At 39.0% G+C, this 19,956-nt stretch overlaps 1 protein-coding gene across 1 annotated transcript in view; it reads right to left on the reverse strand.

The window, feature by feature from the left end:
• LOC149169859 (pentatricopeptide repeat-containing protein GUN1, chloroplastic-like) overlaps window positions 1-19,956 on the reverse strand; it is an 85,082-nt gene that overhangs the window by 22,524 nt on the left and 42,602 nt on the right. The window contains exon 3 of the mRNA XM_089428838.1: window positions 18,230-18,446. Within this exon, the coding sequence (XP_089284964.1) occupies window positions 18,230-18,446 (217 nt within the window). The remainder of the gene's footprint in view (window positions 1-18,229; window positions 18,447-19,956) is intronic.

Raw genomic sequence — 19,956 nt, forward strand, 5'->3', positions numbered from 1 at the left:
AATGCAATCATAGTTGCAAACTTGCATAGGAACTGCTCTCAGGCACAAGGGGAACCTATTTCCAGGAGCTCCTTGCTCAAACCCATATCACTCCTAAGGGCATTGCCTACTCATTCCTCGTCATTGAGATTTGTTGACATGTCAAGGATTGCCCAGACACTCCTGGACATGTCAGGAGCTCTTGGACTCTCATTGGTCATGCTGACCTAGAAATAGGCATGGAGGACCTATTTCAATATCCAACCAATCAAGTTGGGTCAACGAAGGGTCCAACCTGGTTGCAATCTTGCTTTTCTTTAAACAAATGCAACCCTCCCACCACCCAACTCCCCTCCCCTCCACCCTTAACCACTTCATATTATTTTCTCATTTTGCGATCAGGTTAGTGTTTTGAGTGTTGGAGTAGCATGGAGACTGTTGTGGAGCTTATTGGAGAGCTAAGGAGTGCCACTGCATAGCTAAAGAGTGAAACTAATGTTGAGAATTTTAGATTCAAATATTCCAACAGTGTTTTCCAGGTATGGATAAAAAAATTCATTTTTTTGGTGGTTTTACATTTGTTGAAGTTTTGTTTTAGTCTGTCTTTATTTTTCTCTCCTTTCTAAATTTATATTCTCAGATCTAAGGAGAGAGAGAGAGAGGCACAAATCCAAATGAGACCCTAACAGTTTGAATGGCAAGAAAGAGTAAATCCAACTCAAGTCCGGCAAAGCTTATGTCCCGAGAAAGCCTCCTTGCAGTTTGTGAAGATCATGAAAAACAAAAAAGAAATAATGGGGGTTGTGAGGACTGGAATGCCTAGAGAACATTTTCAAACTCATATTTTTTCTCCACAAGATCCACTCCCTAGGGGATTCCTCTTCAAGGCAAGATAGATACCCCTATCTCACCCTTTGCTACTTTGAGGGGGTTGACTCCTAGGATCACTAGGTTTATGGCCACGAGATCTCACTCAAGGACTCCTTGATTTGCTCCCACCACCTATGGATCCAGATAAAACACCACATCCCTGTATCTAAGAGAATATGTCACCTAAGACATCTCCAAGAGATAGTGCAAGGAACACTTTGCCTTTAGGTGTCCCCAATTTAATGAGATGTAAGGGAGGTTATTGATAACCACCTCTTGTGATTTTATTTCAATAACCTAATCAAAGGTGCCTAGCTTTATATGTCCAAGAGGTGGTTATCAATAAGCAAGATATTTTATTTGTCCTCTCCATGCCTAATAGCATTAAGCTCGTTACTTCTTTCTTTCAGCCTACTCAATTGTTGGAAACACAAAGCACTAGACAAATGCCCCACCTTTGAGTCAAGTAGTAGTAGATTTGCTAGACAGGGGACTTCTTTCCACTTGGCAAGCAAGCACATCACCTCAACGCAACCTCAAAGCTAGACTGCCCATGATAGAGTTTGGTCCCCTAAGTTAGGTCAAGCAATCAAATCTCCATCATGAGATTCTCCTCCTTGGCCTAAATGTTAAGAGAGACAAATCATCTCACTCCATAGCTCCTTCGAGGATTGTACAACTAGACCCCTTAACCCTACACAGCTAAGTTGCACGAAACGGGGAAACGGGTACAAGTTTCCGAAATGGGCACGGGTATGAAACGCGACCTCCCCAAATTTTGGAAACGGGGAAATGGGTACGAGTTTCCGAAATGAGCACGTGTACGAAACGCGACCCCCCCAAATTTTGGAAACAGGGAAACACGAATATATATTTGTGTGCAATCATAAAGCATACATGATACATTATAATTTATTACATTTAAACATTATGATTAAATTTACAACACATTTACTCATGAATGATCACATAATGAAAATAAAAATATCGGAATATCCAAAAACAACCTTTATTATATATCAAGATCTCAAAATCAGCCTTTATTATATATTAAATTTTAATATATGAGGCTGCAAGTACAATAAAGACTATAAGGTTGCAAGAACTATAGAGACAAATGACTAATCCTCATCAAAAATAGAAGCAAAACCATGCTCAACAATGGGTGGTGGCGCTGAAGAGGATGATGGGCCAATTCCACTTCCAAGCTGGACCTCAATATTCAGGGCAGCAAGAGAGAGATCGAAATCAGGACTTTCTGCATCCACGTCCCATTCTTTAGAAGGACCAGTATTGTATTCTGGACCCCTACGAGATGCAAGACGAAGGTTGGAGTGCACATAAACAAGATCCTCTGCCTTCTGTGAGCCCAACCTATTGCGCTTCACAAAATGAATAAAACCATAAGTGCTCCAATTCCTTTCTGCTGATGAAGAGCTTGCCATTTGTGAAAGAATACGAATGGCAAGGTTTTGCAAATGTACACCATTTGCTCCATGACAAATCCACCACCTAACTGGATTCATGGTGCTTCTCTCCTCCAAAGCTAATATATCTGCATAATCATCTATTCCTGCAGCAAAACTGGCAAATTCTTCCTTTACCTCCCTGTGTAGATGAGAAGGAACATTCTCATAAGGGATTTTTTCACCCCATTAGCCACCTCTCTATCCTTATGGGGTGCCTTCCTCTTCCCATTGCTTTGAGCAATAAGCTCCTCATCATAAAATTTGAGGTTTAAGGCATCTGCTAAAGTGTGCAATGGAGTGTTGAAATTGTTCCACCTATCAACAATGATTTTCTTAACTAAACCAGCAAAATGATCATCAACAAACAAAAGTTGTGGAGACTCTTGCGAAATGATTTCCATAGTTTTCTCAACCATGGAATCCATGCCATCATATACCTCTCCTAAGAAAGGTTGGTCAGCGTCAGCACTCCGAAGAAGCTCAAATGCAGGGGTTGTGAACTTTAGCAAGAAATCTACCTTGCTCCACCAATCCTCATCAAGGCACAATCTACGCACCATATATCCCCGCTCTGAATCTGCTTGTCTCCACTCAATCCAAAGTTGACTCACCACCATAGAAACTAATGCATGCTTAACCTCAACAAGGCAGCGCAACATCAGGAAGTTTGAGGCATATCTTGTCTTAGCAACTTTTAACAACTCCAATTTGGAGTACTCTCAAAATATGGCCTAAGATTGGTGGTGGTTGGTGATGAATTTGACAATCTCCCTTGCTTCCCCTGTGATTTCCTTTATCCAGGAAACTTTGTTGTCAATCTCCTCTAAGATCAGATTCAGATTATGGACAATGCATGGTGTCCAAAAGATGTGGTCATACCTCTCCTCAATAATTAAACCTGCAGCTTTGCAAACTGGTGCATTATCCGTGATAACTTGCACCACCTTGTTAGGCCCTATTTGTTCAATAGCTTTTCTAATAACATCAGCAATGAACTGTGCATCTTTTACCTCTCCTGAGCAGTCTTCCGCCTTGATAAACATTGCTCCTTTGGGGGAAGTGGCAATGATATTTATCAATGGTCTGCGCCTTGTATTTGTCCATCCATCTGAGACTATGGTAACCCCATAGCTACTCCAGGAAGAACGAATTAGTGATAAAATATCCTCCACAAGCTCCTTCTCATTTTTGAGAAGATGAGTTCTGAGTTTCTCATAGTTGGGCCCCTTGTACCCTTGAGGAGCTTTGTTAATTGCCCTTATCATATCTTTCCAGTAAGGAGAGCGAACAACATTGAATGGGATACCACATGCATAAATGCACCTAGCCACTCTAGAATCAGTTTCTTCTCTCACTTGCACATTCACCAATTTAGCAATTATGCTATCCTGAACTGAAGGGGATGCCCCTCTGGTATTTTTGGGTGCTGGTTGTTCATGTTGTTGAGTGGCACCGGCTCTCCTCTTTCTTGCTTCAACTACAACCCTTGGCTCAATGTCAGATGGAGCTTGAGGCGTAGCTTGAGTAAGCTCATCATGCCTTCTCTTAATAACATCCGCCTCATCTTGCTCTCTTTGATATGCCCTCCTTGCCAATGGATCTGTTGTTTTTGTGCAACCCACAACCCCCTGTCCTCCTCCATGCAAAAGATGTGCCTTCACTCTTGGGTAGGAGCCCTTGTACGAATTATTGCAAAGATTACATCGCCATTCCCATGAGCCACCACCTCCACATTTTTGAAGCTTCTGAACATGCCTCCAAAGAGGATAATATTCAGCCCTTGGGTTGGCCCTAGGGCTTGAACTTGCAGCTACACTTTGGTTGGAAGCCGTTGCTGCAAAAATAAATAAATAAAAAAAGTTTTTCATATTTTTGGGAGCATAAACCCTCGAAAAATTGAAGAAATATTAGGAAAAAACTAAGAAAATGAATGTTGCTTACCCAAATTAATTTTCTGTAGTTGAAGCTACCCCAAAATGCCAGAAAAGACGAGAAATATGGTTGCAGCTGAGCCAAAAAGCCAGGAATGGCGTAGCTGGAAACTCTGCACTCCAAATCTGCTGCTGAAATCTCTCTCTTGCTGCTGAAATTCCCTTTGCTCACTGTTGAAAACACCCTAGCTGAAACCACTGCTCTCTTCCTCTCTTCTCCTTTGCTAAAATCGCCAGTCTCCAAGAGAAACGACTTGCTCAATTGTGTGATGAGAGAATGAGGAGAACGTCACTTTTATAACTTGAGAGAGGCATCTAGAAGCAACTAGAAGCCACTTTAGTCACCCAATTAAAAAATAGAAAACAAAATAATAATAAAAAAATAAGAAAAAGTCAATCTGCGTGGGGAAACTCCGTCGTACGGCCCGGAAACTCGTTTTCGGCCGTACTGGCCACGTTTCCTCCTTGAGAAACGGGCCAGTACGGCCGCAAACGAGTTTCCGGGCCATACCGTACAGGTTTCCCCGTTTCCGTTTCGTTTATATATGGAAACGGACCCTGGACTCACGGTTCCCGCAACTTAGCTACACAGTCTTCACGAGAAATCAACAAAATTTGCGTTGGCTCCTTCACAGTAATAGAAGGTGATAGGGATGCCTCTCCTCCCTATATGTCTACTTTATTTCTTGTTATGATGTTGATATTGAGCTAGGTGCCTTGAGCCTCTTAGTGTTTTGTCACTTCTACTTTGGCTAGCTCATGCTCTTTTCCATCCTTCTTTTGGTATCATTGGTATCTCTTTTACTTGAATAACATTTTAGCATCTACGAGTGCTCTAGACATTTCCACAAGAGTGTGGCCACTAATTATACTCCTTATTCCCATTGACATATTCCTTGGCCATTTGTGGACATTAATTTAATTATATTATTTATCTTATCCTATTTATAAGTGTCTCCAATATCAAAAGGTTTTGTCATTCTCCTTGCTTTTCTCTCTTCATAAAAAGCTCAAGCATAAGGTCCAAAAGTCAACAACATAATGTCCCTTCTCTCTAGCCACAAACATTAGATATAGGAGAAAAAGTAACTAAAATAAATAATTTTTTCCATATATGGACATCAGGTGACAATAGAAAATGGGAGGAGAAATCAACATCCCTGCTATGGAAACATATTCACATAATCTTGTCACATTATGTGAAACTTTATTGAATATGGGTCAATTCGACAACACTTTTATCCACTCACCACTTATGTTTGTGTCAAATTCTATCAAAATCCATAATGGTCCTTCAACAATCCAATCCTTCAAGAACCCAATTACTTGTCCATTATTTTGTGGACTTTATCTTACATTGACTGGTCATAGGTTGTTTAGCATGAAATGCTCCTCTCCCAATGTCATGAGGGAAAATTTTCCCAATATGAAAGATGCTTAAAACGTGGGTGAGAATTCTTAAAATATTTCCCAAAAGGTTTCTCAATCCTTTCTCATGCATTTTGTTGAAAGCAATTCCATTTCTAGATGTTTTTAGACTAAAGTTAAAAAATTAATGACCCATGTTACCACAAAATCTAGCACCTTATTGCAATGCCTCACTAAGCACTCTAGATTAAAAGCAATGTCAAATGGTTCGGGTTCAACAATGATTAGGTTTGGTTTGAGTTTGAATTTTTTTATGAGGTTCGCCATTAAGTTCGTCTATATATATACATATATTAATTTAGAATGAATTATAAGATAAAATAGTAAGAAATAAACATTAGTAAACATCAATAATGTTATCACGGACATGAAAACTACAAGGATAAATTACAAGCTCGAGTTGCGACATGAAGTTATGAGTTTTGATCTATGGACTTGGCCAATAGCTATGAGGTTCAATGACCTCAAAATTTTTTGAAGGTTTGCCAAAATTCGAACCTCAAGGTTAAAGTTCGATGAACCTTGTGACATAGATTAAAAGTAACAATAGGATCAACCATCACTGTCACTTCAGTAATTGTTTCCCAATTGTTCTGTGGATGGATATTATACTTACAAGGGAGGCTTCTCCAACAAATCTCAAAGATTAGATAACCCAAGAACTCCCACACTAAGTAACCTTTGTTAGAAAATCAATGCAAATAGATTAGGGTTTGATTCTCCTTACTTGATAATTACTTATGACTTATGTTGGCTTCTTTTACTTCTTTATTATCTTATCTTTCATCAAGCAATTACCATATTATGTGTGTATGAAGATCACAAAACAAGAGACACAAGATGTAGGCACTATAACAAGGCAAAACCCCCCTCGAGGGGAAAACCCAATCAAAAATTCTCTTCCTTTCAATAGTATTCTTTAAGACTCTTCACCCTAGACAAAGACCAAACCTTCCCTCCACACCAAGTCAGCCTCCCAGATCTTCGACCTCTTTCCAACATCACTTCCTTCCCAACAGCTTCGACTATGCAGCAGCTTCCAACATTAGGTAGCAGCAAAACTTGGAAGACTTCAATCTCCAAAACTAGGACACGAAACAGAGAGAGAGAGAGGCTCCAAAATTTTGATTTTCTTCTTCTCCTTAGACTTGACCCAACTCGCACTTCCTTTAGCTTCCTTAGACCCACTTCGCACTTCTCCAGCTTCCTTAGAGATATCGAACTAGCTTGAGATGAGATGCTCCAAATGAATTCGACTTCCTTCTATTTATAGGCTTCAAGTGAGGTCGAATTGGTGTCCTTAGGCCGACTTGGTGTGGAGGATACATAAATTATATTTGACTCAATAGTAAACCTTTTTACATGATTCAAAAGCCCAAGAAGGGTCTCTTTGAATGTACAATGACTCTATAAACTCAATATTAATCCTAGGAGTCCACAATGGGGACTTTGACTAATATAATGATGACCCAAGCATGAAACCCATGCTTTAATAAGTCATTGATACAATAATAAAAATTATTTTCTTTATTCTTTTGACAAGTACATTTTATGATGACTCAAATACATTAATGAAGACCGAACCTAGTTACATTTTCCAACACCCTCCAAGGGTTGTGCTAAAGAAAACACCCAAGAATAAATGTTCAATAAAAAAGGGGCCCAAGTGAGAAAAGAGATTATTCAAGGTAACGGGTTCAAGGGACCTATGGCTAAATCTAGAAGGCTTAAATAGTCCTAGATAGGCTCAACTAGATCCCAAAGACATGCTACCTTTAAATTATCAATTGTTGTTATGAATTAGGGTTTTCTAAGAAACACAATTTACAGTATTCCAAATTTATGACAGCAATCACAAAATAGCAATAAATAAGCAAAGGCTATTAATGAGTAAACTAAGAAAAAGGTTGTAGCAAATTTTCAATGGCTAAAAATACATAAAACATTTATAAAACCCGAGACGTCAGCCCTAAAAAGGTGGCTTAAAATGCATAATAAAAGATATTTTTCTTTTTTAATTTAGTAGATGCAAAGCCTAATCCTAGGACTATGAGGTCCAAGGTATTTTATGCCATTAACTGCATATTTTTCCATAACCAAACCCTATTTAACCCTAGAAAACATTTAAAAAATAGAAATTTAAGACTTTTATTTTCATAGAGGATTGACACACAAATGGACTAGTGCCCTTCTCAATCCCGGGCATATGGAGTCAAAGTTGAGGTTTATGGCAAAGGTCCAATGGAACAAGAGTTAAGAGAATATTTCTCTCCATCAAAACCCTAGCAACTTTCAATCAATTGGAGAATAAAGGCAAAGAAGCTATACTAAGGTTCCTTCATGGAAACTTGGTGATAATCTTGCAAATGGAGATGTTAGAGGCATAAAAGATTCAAGCATAAGATAAAATTTCAGTGAGATCTTAATTCTACAACAATTGCAAAATGAAAGAAGATACAGTAAAATTGCACCAAAACACTGTAGAATCACTTTATCATCCAAGAGAAAATTCCTTCCAATCATAATATCCTCCCCAAGACAATTTTCTCAATCAATTCTCGATTGCATCCAAGATAAATGCAAACACTAGCGTGCACTCTCTAAATCAATGAGTGTGTGTGTTACAATGACACCTCTCTAAATCGAATTCTCACTACTTATAGGGTGGCAACCAAGTCGATTTAGGAGTAAAATTAACTAAGAGCCCTAAAAATAATAAAATGTGATTACAAGTTAAGTAGGTTACAAGCTGACCTAAAAGATAGATATCTCAATAATAAACATATCAATAAGCCTCCTTTTAGCCCACGTCTGAGCAAAAGGTCCTCCAGGTGACATCATTCTTTAAAAGTGAATATCTTCATCAAAATATGCCATAGATGACTCAAAGACTTCACCTCATTCAAAATTCTATATCCTCATCAACAAGGTGTCCAATCATCAAGCAAAAGCCTCCTCAATATATCGCCATCATCTAAGTTCACATCACCACTCTAAGCCACATGAGGGGGGCATCAAAAGGCTATGGCATGACATCATTATCTAGAAAAGATAAGATAAGATAATTTTATTAATGTCCAACAAATGACCATAAATAGGTCAATGGGACAAAAGGATACAACCAGTACGAGTACAATGTGGGAGTGCAAACACAACTCCTAGAAAATGCTAAAGCTAAATCTAGGGTAAATGAAGTAAAAAAAGGATACAATAATAGGACAACCTCATAAACATGTATATAATCGAATCATGTAGAAGGCTAAGTGAATAAGTCTAGGATTAGAGGTCGATGATGTCAAGAATGCCAAAGTCTAATAGTTGACGGCAAGGGGGGCAACAGTGGCACTAGCTCACTATTGGAGTCCCATAAATCCAACAAGTTTGGTTGCATGATCCTGGGGAGGGCGTAGGAGCGAGGGATACTCCTAACATTCGAAGCCAAAGGAAAGAAGCTCTAGATAAGTCTCTAGCTCCTCCGTTGAGGCTGGGGAGGAACTCGTTGCGGAGAGGTGTTTTAAAGTCGTCTAATACTAAACCCTGTGATTCTTTCGGTGTGAGTGAACTGTTGGGGGCCTGTTCGAGAATTGTATGGTACTAAACCCTCTAATTCTCTAGGTGTGAGTGCACTTATGTGTTGTTCAACACCCCCATAACAATCTCGAGGGTATTGGTTGGCCTCCCAAAGGGGGTGGTTGAGGGAATACCCAAGGTCTCACTGCTCTACTATCTAAAATACCCTAGAACTCAACTCATCACTTATTGTTTCAATCAGTGGGATTGACCTGAAGACTGAAAATATGATGTGATTTTCCAAATCATCCCTGAATGAGATGAGGTATGTAATATCTAAGATCTGTGTCTAAAAGTACTCCTAATGAACAAGGCTAGGGCCTAGGCATCTCTGGTTAGGATACTAGAAGATAAAGTAGAGAGGGATTGTGCAGATTCTCTATATAGGCAATGACATTGTCCTCTAATCTCATAGTATTTGCGACACCGAAAAATGAGGTGCATCTCGGTCTCTAGTTCCTGTAGGTGGCACATGTGGCAAACCTTGTCAGATCGCAGTATATGGTGATCCGTCTCCACCCGAAGTCGATAGGACCCAACTTAAAGTTGCCCCAGTGGGACTCTAAGTGAGTGAATACACTGCTTACAAGTATAATGGGGACGAATGATGAGGTCATCCTGCAGCTCCAAAAAATGCTCTAGGTAGGACAATACAAGATGTGTTGGTCCATCAAGGGAAAAACTAAATGAAGGAAGGCGGTTTGGGGAGATGGTCATCGATTGAAGAAGTCGAGATGCCTCTACGAACCAACCACAAGCATGATCTAAGGGAGTATCCGATGAGATGGCCTCTAGAGAGCAATATATATATATATATATATATATATAAGGGAGAGAAATTGGAAAACGCATCTAATATTTCATTAGTGCACAATAAATAATGCGTCAAAAAATTTAAATCATGGAGCCAAAACATGACCACACATGTTACCCCTCCCTCCATGGCGAGAGTTTTGTCTTCAATCTCAATAAAATCTACATCTTTCTTAAAATGCCAATCCTGGATGAGAACTGTAAAAGCCAACCCCAATGTGAAAGTTAAAACTTCTAACAAGTGAAACAGATTAGTCACCCTATTAAAGGTCGCACAACAATGTCTTTTCCATAAAAAGGAAACGCTTCTCAATCTGATCATATATATCCAAAACACTTCTTGTCGCAACCATGAATATTCAGGCGTCAACCATCAATCAAATTCATGGTTTGTGATTGTCAGGTCATCCATTTGTCCCAAAACATTACCAATGTTCCACCAAGACTCTGGGACGGGGAGACGCACAAAGGGGACGTGTGGGAGTACCCTCAAATTTTAGGGAAATTTAGGGGGTACGGGGGGATGTCGAGGTATATAATTTTTTTCTTTTTTAATATATCTATATATATATATATATTTATATTTCAAATTCATATTCAATAATGAAAGCATAAATACAATGACACATACATAATTGAATTAAATAATGAAATACATTGATCCATACTCATCATCCTTACTAATACATACATGATTCATCCATAGACCACGAGACATATTCATCATTCATTATTCACTATTCTAGAATCTACATTGATTTAAAAATTAAATTTCATCATTCATCATTCTAGATACTAAATTGATTTAAAATTAAAATTCAGCATTCATCATTCTAGAATCTAATTAGCACTAAGAAAAATAGACTATAATAGATACTGAAATCTGAAGGCTGGAATAGTAAATTGATATAACTAAAACTCAAAAACAGTGGAGTGATGAGTCTAGGGCAATATGGTCAAATACTAAGTTTCCCTTGTCATAAATCATTGATTACAAGAAAATTTAAGGGGGAACACATAGCCCATTTTGAGGGGGAGTCGCGTCCCCCACACTAGGGAAATGTCCCCCCTGTCTCCCCACGTCTCCCCAAGAGGGGGACGTGGGGAAATGTTTCCCCTGACGTCCCCCCATCCCGGGTGCGTGGCGTGCGTGCACCCGACCCTAGGGGACGCGTCGCCGTGGAACACTGAAAATTACCCTTTTCCAATGAAGGGGCGCAGCAAAAAAATAGTGTTTCAATACAACCCATGCCTAGGAGGCTCTAGTAACTTTGCATTCTTCACATGGCATGCTCAAAAGTTTCAACTTTGTAGCAAACTATGCAATGACCATTTGTAAGATCAGAGTGATAGAAGGTATCCTTAAATGCTAAACTGTTACGAATGACCAACCACCCAAGTACTTTGTTCTTAAAGAATGGGATTTCCAGGTAAATTGACAAGCCTGAAGCCATCTAGTTTTTCCGTTTTAAACAGTCCACTTCGTGTTAAGTCAAAGTACAAGGGATAAGTTGGCCGGAATTTGAATTGAGCTCCTTACTTTTGTAATCCATGAAGGGTCTTCCCACAGGATCATTTCCAGATCCAAAAAGGTCCCTGAGGATCTGCATTCATATTAAATTTCAGACGTTCATTTCCAAAACCACTTCCTTGTTTCAGAAACTTTTATCATTTTCCTAGTTCTGGTTACTATGGTCATAATCCTTGGCCTTATTCAAGTACAACATATCATTTACAATTTTATATCACATCCGTCACCTTACAGGCTTTTTAAGCTCAAGTTCTCAGATTCAAAAACAGATGTTCGATTATAAGTTATTACAACTCAAGAGTTTAAACTTTATTTAGAATATTTTACATCACGTAGAAGGGTCAGAAATGGGGCCTGAGAGGTGCCTAATGATGTATCGATGTGCCAACTTTGTAGTTAGCTCTTGGGTCAAATTAGGATGCTAGTTTTGGTGCCAGAATGGGAAGTTGATGTGGGTAGGGCAACTCTCTCCAGATTCAGACTCTTTTGTTTCTTCACTGCAAAACTAATTTATCTTATGTTCATATGTTCTTTGTTCGTGTGCCAATAGAGGGGTCTCAATGTATTGAAATTTCAGATGTAACCTTGCAGTAAGACCACTGTATTGAAATTTCAAATGTAACCTTACGGTTGGACCACTGTTTTGTTGCCATTCAACAAAACTAATAGAAATATGATGCCTTTCTTTTGATAGATGCAAGGGAGCTTCCTGATATGCCTTGCGATACAATTTCTGTAGCAATATGACTTTGTAGCAAACGCCAAAAACCAGTCAGAAAGAAGAAACATGGTTTGAACCCTTATTTTTGATACAGCCAAGATCCTTTTCTAGACCTTCACACTGAAGCCTTATCAATCCTTAAACACTCAACACTATACAAGGACAAATTAAGATTTTATTCCATTTAAAACTTCAATTTGAAATAATTTAATTACAGTGTTCTCTAAGCTCTTTGCTTCTCCATTACATTGGAATCAGGGTTCTTTCAGAGGATGAGTGGATGACACATGTTGGAAGGTGTATGTGTGATGTGATCAGCCTAACCAGCATTTCCTTCTTGAGGAATCATCATTATCATGTAACTTCTCACGATGTCAGCACACCTTTCACTCTGGCAGAAGCATCTACCCTCGTATTAGGTTTGGCTATTCAGATTTCTTTCAGAATGGCCATTTTTCAGGAAGACATAGATTCTCTTTCAGTTGAAGCCAAGGCCGACATGGCAGCCCTCATTGTGTATGTAGCCAGAGAGGTTTGGCATGATCATTTTGTTGCACATGGATATGTTCCTCTAGATGTACATGCAAACTGATTTTTAATATGATATATGATGTCAATACAAAAAAATCTACACAAAGCTTGAGTTTAATTTACAGTTAACCCATTGCATTCAATCTTATTTACCTCGACCCAACCCATTTCCAAATGTGTGGATTATAGAGATTGTTGCTCAACAATAATGCTCCATTTCTCTAAATGCCTTCTAGATATCTATGCAAGGTACTATTATATTCCAAAGAATATACATGTAGATTCTAAAAATTCTTTATTGTTTTTTACCATTTCTTTTCTAAACTGGCCAACTTTTACTGCTTATGGTCATGTAGTTTGTTATAATTTTTTTAAAACATCTCGTTTCTCATCTTTTGACAAATGAGATAGTGTTTTCAAAACTCAAAAAAAAAAAACAAAGCTTGTGAAAAAATTGCATGAAAGTTATGATGAAAACCTGATTAACATTTAAATCAATGTTGGGTATTTTTTAGTGTAAACAGTGCATCGCGAACAATTTAGGAAGATTCTTGTTGAAAATTAGTGAGAAAAGTGATTCCTTGATTTGTGCCTTAATTCAAGGAATCAAAATCGAGTTCCTTTTTGTGCATGGTCGAGTTCATAAAATTTAGGAGTGTCCCTAAAATTTAGGACGAGTTAGGTTGCAGTTAACTGATGTGTTGAAGTTGAAACTTGAAAGTCGAGTTTTGATCTTCTAGTGTGAGTTAAATTGGGAACTGAAAGCTTAAGCAGAGTTAGCCTCCTAAATTTTAGGAGGATCCACACAACTAGTAATGTTGACTTTTGTTAGCTAGAAAAGCTCTAAAAGAAGGAACGGAGGCACAAGTTTAATAATTGTTTTGGTGAGCACGTGTTGTTGAGACCAAGCAATACGAAGCACAAGTCTATGCATGGAGCTTGTGAGAGAAGGAGAACGAACCTAGGAAAGGCTTGTGGGAGCTTGAAGAATGACAAATTCCTTGGGTTAGGAAGCAGGGATCAAGGTGCAAGCAAGGGTGTTTCAACTTAGTGTAAGCAGAGAGAACATGATTTTTCTCTAATGAAACTGTATTGTATTGTATGAGATTCATTGCTCAATCTTCTTCAATAATTCTCAATAATAACCAGAGAATTTTCCCAGTTGGGTTCCCTAGTAAAAAAAATTGTCTTGAATTGTGTGACTGTTTTATTTCTACTCCTAATTCCACTGCAAATTGAGTAGAGAAATTTTGTGTTTGTAAGAAAAGAAAGTGTTTTCAGATTGTGCTTATCAGCAGATCAGAAGTTTGTGGAAATTCTACATGGTATCAAAGCGCTTGGAACAGATTTAAGATCATCACAAGTGCATCACACAAGGAAAAGGAGGTCTGTGGCAGCCGAGTCCCTTAGGCACTGGTCTGAAGTGAAAGGAGGCTGAGATAGTGTTTCTTCTTGTGTTTCAGGCAGCCGAGATTGAGCAGGTGGTGGCTGTGTGACAAGGTTGAAGTCTGGAAAGTTTTCTGTGCAGGATTAGTGGGCATATTCTCTTCAGAACAGGCCGCAAAAGCTTTGTGTCTCTTGGAGAAGACTGAGCTCCTGTAACAGAGATTTGGGAGGGCCATAAGACCTCAAAAGAATCTGCTACAGGGGTTGAGTAGAACCCAGGCACAGCGCAGGTGTTGAAGGCAATAGAAGGCTGAGAGGAGGGATGTAGCAGCTGCTACAGCAGTCCTAACCAAGGCCAAAGGTTGCTGACACATGTACAAACACAGGTCCAGAAGAACTGAGAAATAAGTTGATCCTTCAAGTATGATATTCCTTCTTTCAAGTATCGTGTTGATGCTAGGTTGGTAGAGGTCCTGTTTGGACAGAAGTGGGCAGCTCGTGTACAGGTTCGAAGACTGTTAGAGGGCTGTCAGAAAAAGCCTTAAGTTCAGTCCTTGTGAAGGACAACAAGACTGATAGCAGCGGCAAAATTATTTGAGCCCTACGTACAGCTTCTTGTGAAGGACTACAAGACTGTTAGTGGGCAAGTTTTTTAGAGAGCTCTCAAGGGAAGCAGGATGGCTTACCAAGGGTTGAGAGCAGATCACTGTCTAGAGGAAGCATCAAATTTCATAGCTTGGCAAGGAAGGATTATGATAGTGTTAGAAGATAATGGTGTGGGAGAATTCGTGAAGCAGGCTATCCCACCACCACAAGATGCCCAGCAATTGGCCCAGCATAATAAGAATGATATCAAGGCGAAGGGGTCAAAGATCATACAGTGCTTCAGATCCATGAGAAGAAGACAGCATATGAGATGTACAATACAATCCTGAAGAAGTATCAGAGTATCTGGATGAGCGAGGATGAGCCCATTGTCCCATATTTGTCAAGGTTCACTCAGGTAAGAGATGAACTAGGTGGGGTGGGCGAAGCTGTATCTGATCATGATCTTGTGAGTTTTGCCTTACTTAGACTTCACAAGACATGGAAAGGGTTCTAGGATGCTGTTAGTGGGAGAGAGAACTTCCCAAAGTGGGAAAGGTTTTGGACTAACTACATACAGGAAGAGATCCAAAGAGGAACCATTGAAGGGAGATCAGTTATGATAGAGGATGAGGAGAACTGTGCCCTAGCAGGCAAGGGTAGCAAGGCTAAGGGCAAGAAGGGCCAAGGAGAGGTTGGGTCCAATGAGAAGGGCAAGAAGAAGGATCTAAGTAAGATCAAGTGCTTCCATTGCCATGAGTTTGGACACTATGCTTCTAAGTGTCCTGGTAAGAAGAAGGGGGCCAGGAAGGATCATGCTGCTGCATCAGTGGAGGTAGATGACTTTTTTGCCCAGTTCGAGAAGGATTTCTCGTTGATAGCTTACATGGAAAGCTCAGTGGACAACAACATGTAGTATATTGATTCAGGAGCTTCCTTCCACCTGACTGGGAACAAGAAGAGTTTCAGCCACCTGAAGCAGAAAGGCATGCAAGTTTAGACTGAGCTAGGAGATGATGGTCAAAATGCAGCTAGAGGAGTTGGTACTGTCAGCTTTGAGAGGTAGTCAGGAAATTCCCTTCAGCTCAGAGATGTTTTTTATGTTCCAAGATTGAGGAAGAATATTATTTCGGTAGCCACCCTTGAGGACAAGGGATATGATGTCATCTTCAACAAAAGTAAGGCATACCTCCAGCACTTAGCTTCTGGGTATAAGAAGCAAATAAGTGTGAGGGTGAAGAATCTCTACAAGTTGCAGGTAGAGATAGGGTCAGCGTTGAGAAGCAAGGCAGGTAGTGCACAAAGTAGAGAAGTGATGGTTGAGTGAGAGCAAGATAAAAATCTCAAGATGGAGCCTCAGTCGGTATCTCAGTTTCAGCCTAAGCCAGTTGGCAATTGGGTTGATCAGCAGGATGATGAAGAGGATCAGGAGGAGGAGAGTATGGTGGGAAAGAACAGGTCTTCAAAGCAGGTTCCACAGAAGAAAGCAAGGAAACCTTCTAGTTTAGAGGGAGCAATTGCGATAGCGAAGAACATGGTAGTGTTGAAGACAGATCCATGTGTACGAGGTTCTTCCAGAAATCCCTTCCTCGCTAAGAGGGAGTGCTGAAATTAGCGAGAAAAGTGATTCCTTGATTTGTGCCTTAATTCAAGGAGTCAAAGTCAAGTTCCGTTTTGTGCATGGTCGAGTTCCTAAAATTTAGTAGTGTCCCTAAAAATTAGGACGAGTTAGGTTGCAATTAACCGATGTGTTGAAGTTGAAGGTCGAGTTTTGATCTTCTAGTGTGAGTTAAATTGGGAACTGAAATCTTCAGTGGAGCTAGCCTCCCAAATTTTAGGAGGATCCAGTTAACTAGTTTTGTTGACTTTTGTTAACTAGAAAAGCTCTAGTTCAATTCCTTAATTAGAAAACTCACTAATTTTAACCATTCAAATTGCCTTTAAAAGAAGGAACAAAGGCACAAGTTTAATCATTGTTTTGGTGAGCACGTGTTGGTGAGACCAAGCAATAGGAAGCACAAATCTGTGTGTGGAGCTTGTGAGAGAAGGAGAACGAGCCTAGGAAAGGCTTGTGGGAGCTTGAAGAAGGACGAAGTCCTTGGGTTAGGAGGCAGGGATCAAGGTGCAAGCAAGGGTGTTTCAACTTAGTGTAAGCAGATAGAACATGATTGTTCTCTAATGAAACTGTATTGTATTGTATGAGATTCATTGCTCAATCTTCTTCAATAATTCTCAATAACAAGAAGAGGGTTTTCCCACTTGGGTTCCCTAGTAAAAAAAATTGTCTTGAATTGTGTGACTGTTTTTTATTTCTGTTCCTAATTCTGCTGCAAATTGAGTAGAGAAATTTTGTGTTTGTAAGAAAAGAAAGTGTTTTTCAGATTGTTCTTATCAGCAGAACAGAATTTTGTGGAATTTATACAATTCTATGGAAGGATATATGGAAACATGTGAAGCTGATCAAACAGCAGGGGAAAATTGCATCGATGGCGACCCTGTTTGGCCTTATTGTTTAAAAAATAGAATTGGTTTTGAATAGAGAAGTTACATACCTAGCTTCCAACCATGACTCTGCTACGTCACCCACGTCTGCCAGTCACCGATTCAAAATACTCATGTTCACTTTGATGACACATTCCTATATTATGTACTGATCAATCCAAGTACACAGCTTCTTTAAGAACCAGCGAAGAAAACAGGAAAGAGAATGTCAACTGGATAACTGAGATTTAATGAAGTTAGCAGAGAAATAAGGGTCACATAATTCTAGACTGGAGTAAGGCCAACTCTCTTGTATATAACTATTTCCCCATAGGAACCCCAGGTGATGATAAAAGTTACAAAATAAAGGATATGTTACATTCCCCTGCCCAGACATGTAAATGCAGCCAAAAGATTATTAATAGGAATGCTGCAGTCAACCCTGGGCAAGTTAATCTCTTACCTGATGCATGTTCCTGGAAAGGAACAATGACTCTTAATCAGTGTTGCAAACATCCTGATTATATCGCAAAAATATTGCATAATCGCAATGTCTTGGCCTGGCCAATGTTTGCCAATTTTTACGATTTTTTGGTTTCTAGACCGTTGCTGATTTTATCCTGATGCTGATGTTTGCAACATTGCTCTCAATATCAAGAAGAAACTTGCAACAGAGAGGTAATTCAATTCCTTTTTCAAGTCTATAATTGTGACTAACGAATTGATTCATTGCAATAGAATAATGCTAGTCTTGGACAAGAACAAAAAGAAAACAGAGAAAAACAAAATCCTCGCTGAATTGTTACCACCTTTTCCAGTCGTGTTATTCAGACATATCTGATCCTAAGATGAATGACATCAGATATATCTTGCATTATAAGGTAGGATATAAAATATCTAAAAATTAGAGCTTAAAGCAATGAATTATAAAAACCTGGCCAAAATGCCATAGCATATCAGTGAGAGCATTGTAAAAGGCTGATGCTGTAGAAGAATCCATTCGAGTAACTTCATCAAAAAGTTCTTGTGCATGCCCCCACACTCTCTCTCTAAATCCCATTAGTAACCCATGTGCTACACCATACAGACGACTGTCAAAGAAGTACAGCTCCTTCAACAACATGGAAGCTTCTTCAAAGGATCGACAACGACTGCAACCACAGTTTCAGAACGGCACCCAATAAGCACACTAGAAGTTCACTTCAGTTATGAAATAATACTAAACACGTTAAAAGATGCTTGAATTTAAACATTGTAGCTGCACAGATTAAGGCCAAGCTTCAAAACAGCTGAGCTCCATTTGCAGCTTTTTGATAAAGAAAAATTGTCATGTCTTAGGGAGTTCATCATGTTTTGATTAGAAGGATGACAATAGTCATTTGCTGCCTTCCCTGATAAGGCAGACAGTACCATCTTCTGATTCATGCATATTATGTTTGATTTATGCCAGAACTAATATTGAAATTCAATTGAACCTCATAGAGGTTTGTTTTAAGAAAGTCACAAGTTTTATCTACCATCTGACCTTTCAACTGCTTGGAACATAACATGTCATTCTTTTGTTTATACTCTAAATTCTAAACAGATATATCATTCATAAGAAGGTGGACGCCAAAACCAGCAATCCAAATAGATTAAATCATGGATAGTACTTTCAAAATACCCTGTACTAGTTGAGGCAGAAATATAAACTCAAAAGCACCAATGCTAAGTCAATTACAATATGGATGTAGCCCAGGAGAAAGAATATCACTTCATATGAGTGATATAAACATCTGCAGATTAAATGTAATCCTCACCGAAAGTATCGTGAACAAAGCCACACTACAATCTACAAATTGTTGGAGACTTGGACTATTAACACTCCAATACTAGATTCCAAAGTTTAATAGTCACCCTATGTTGAGCGACATAATAAATTAATAAAGTGCCATTAATTATGATAGTTAGATGCGGTAGGTATCATAAGTACCTAATGGATGAAATATGAAGTACTTTACCACATTGTATGAAATGACTCCATTCTAATAAAATGTTTTGATCCAAATCTCCCTTGTGTGTGTGTTCACTTTTTAACATTGTATCAAATCATATCGATTCCAAAGCTTGTGAATATTTAAGGTTTGAGGGATGTGCTAGAAATTTATTAGATGGAAAGAGAGTCATTGGGAGGGAAAGGCCGCCCCATGAAGAAATGGGAGAGGAGACAATTATATTTATTAAAAGGGTTTTAAAGTTTTTTATTTTTTCTGAAGTCTATATTTCAGAGAAATTGTATTGAATGTACCTTAGGAAAATATATATAAAATGTTTAGTTCAAGACAAAGAGTAGAAACAGAGAAGAAAACACATATGCTAATGGATCCACAACAGAACAAGCAAAGAAGAAAGAGGACACATATGCCATCATACCCAGAGGCACAATTGCAAACAATGCAGCAGAAAAAAGGGAAACAGAACCAAACCCACAAAAAATGCATAACCACAAAGCACTCAGAACCCTACAAAAGTGTTCTTCAAACACATTCTGTGTAGCCCATGTTACCTCACACCACCACCACAGACAACATATCAGAGAGAGGATGCTCAACTTAGGAGTACAGTTCAGAACTTGGTAAATAGTTGAAAAGTAGTATTTTGTTTGAGAGGACGTTGGAGTAT

The sequence above is a fragment of the Pinus tabuliformis genome, chromosome 4_2 (assembly GCF_031772625.1).
Source record: "Pinus tabuliformis cultivar Carrire ecotype Pingquan chromosome 4_2, CPIR1, whole genome shotgun sequence".
NCBI classification, from domain to species: domain Eukaryota; kingdom Viridiplantae; phylum Streptophyta; class Pinopsida; order Pinales; family Pinaceae; genus Pinus; species Pinus tabuliformis.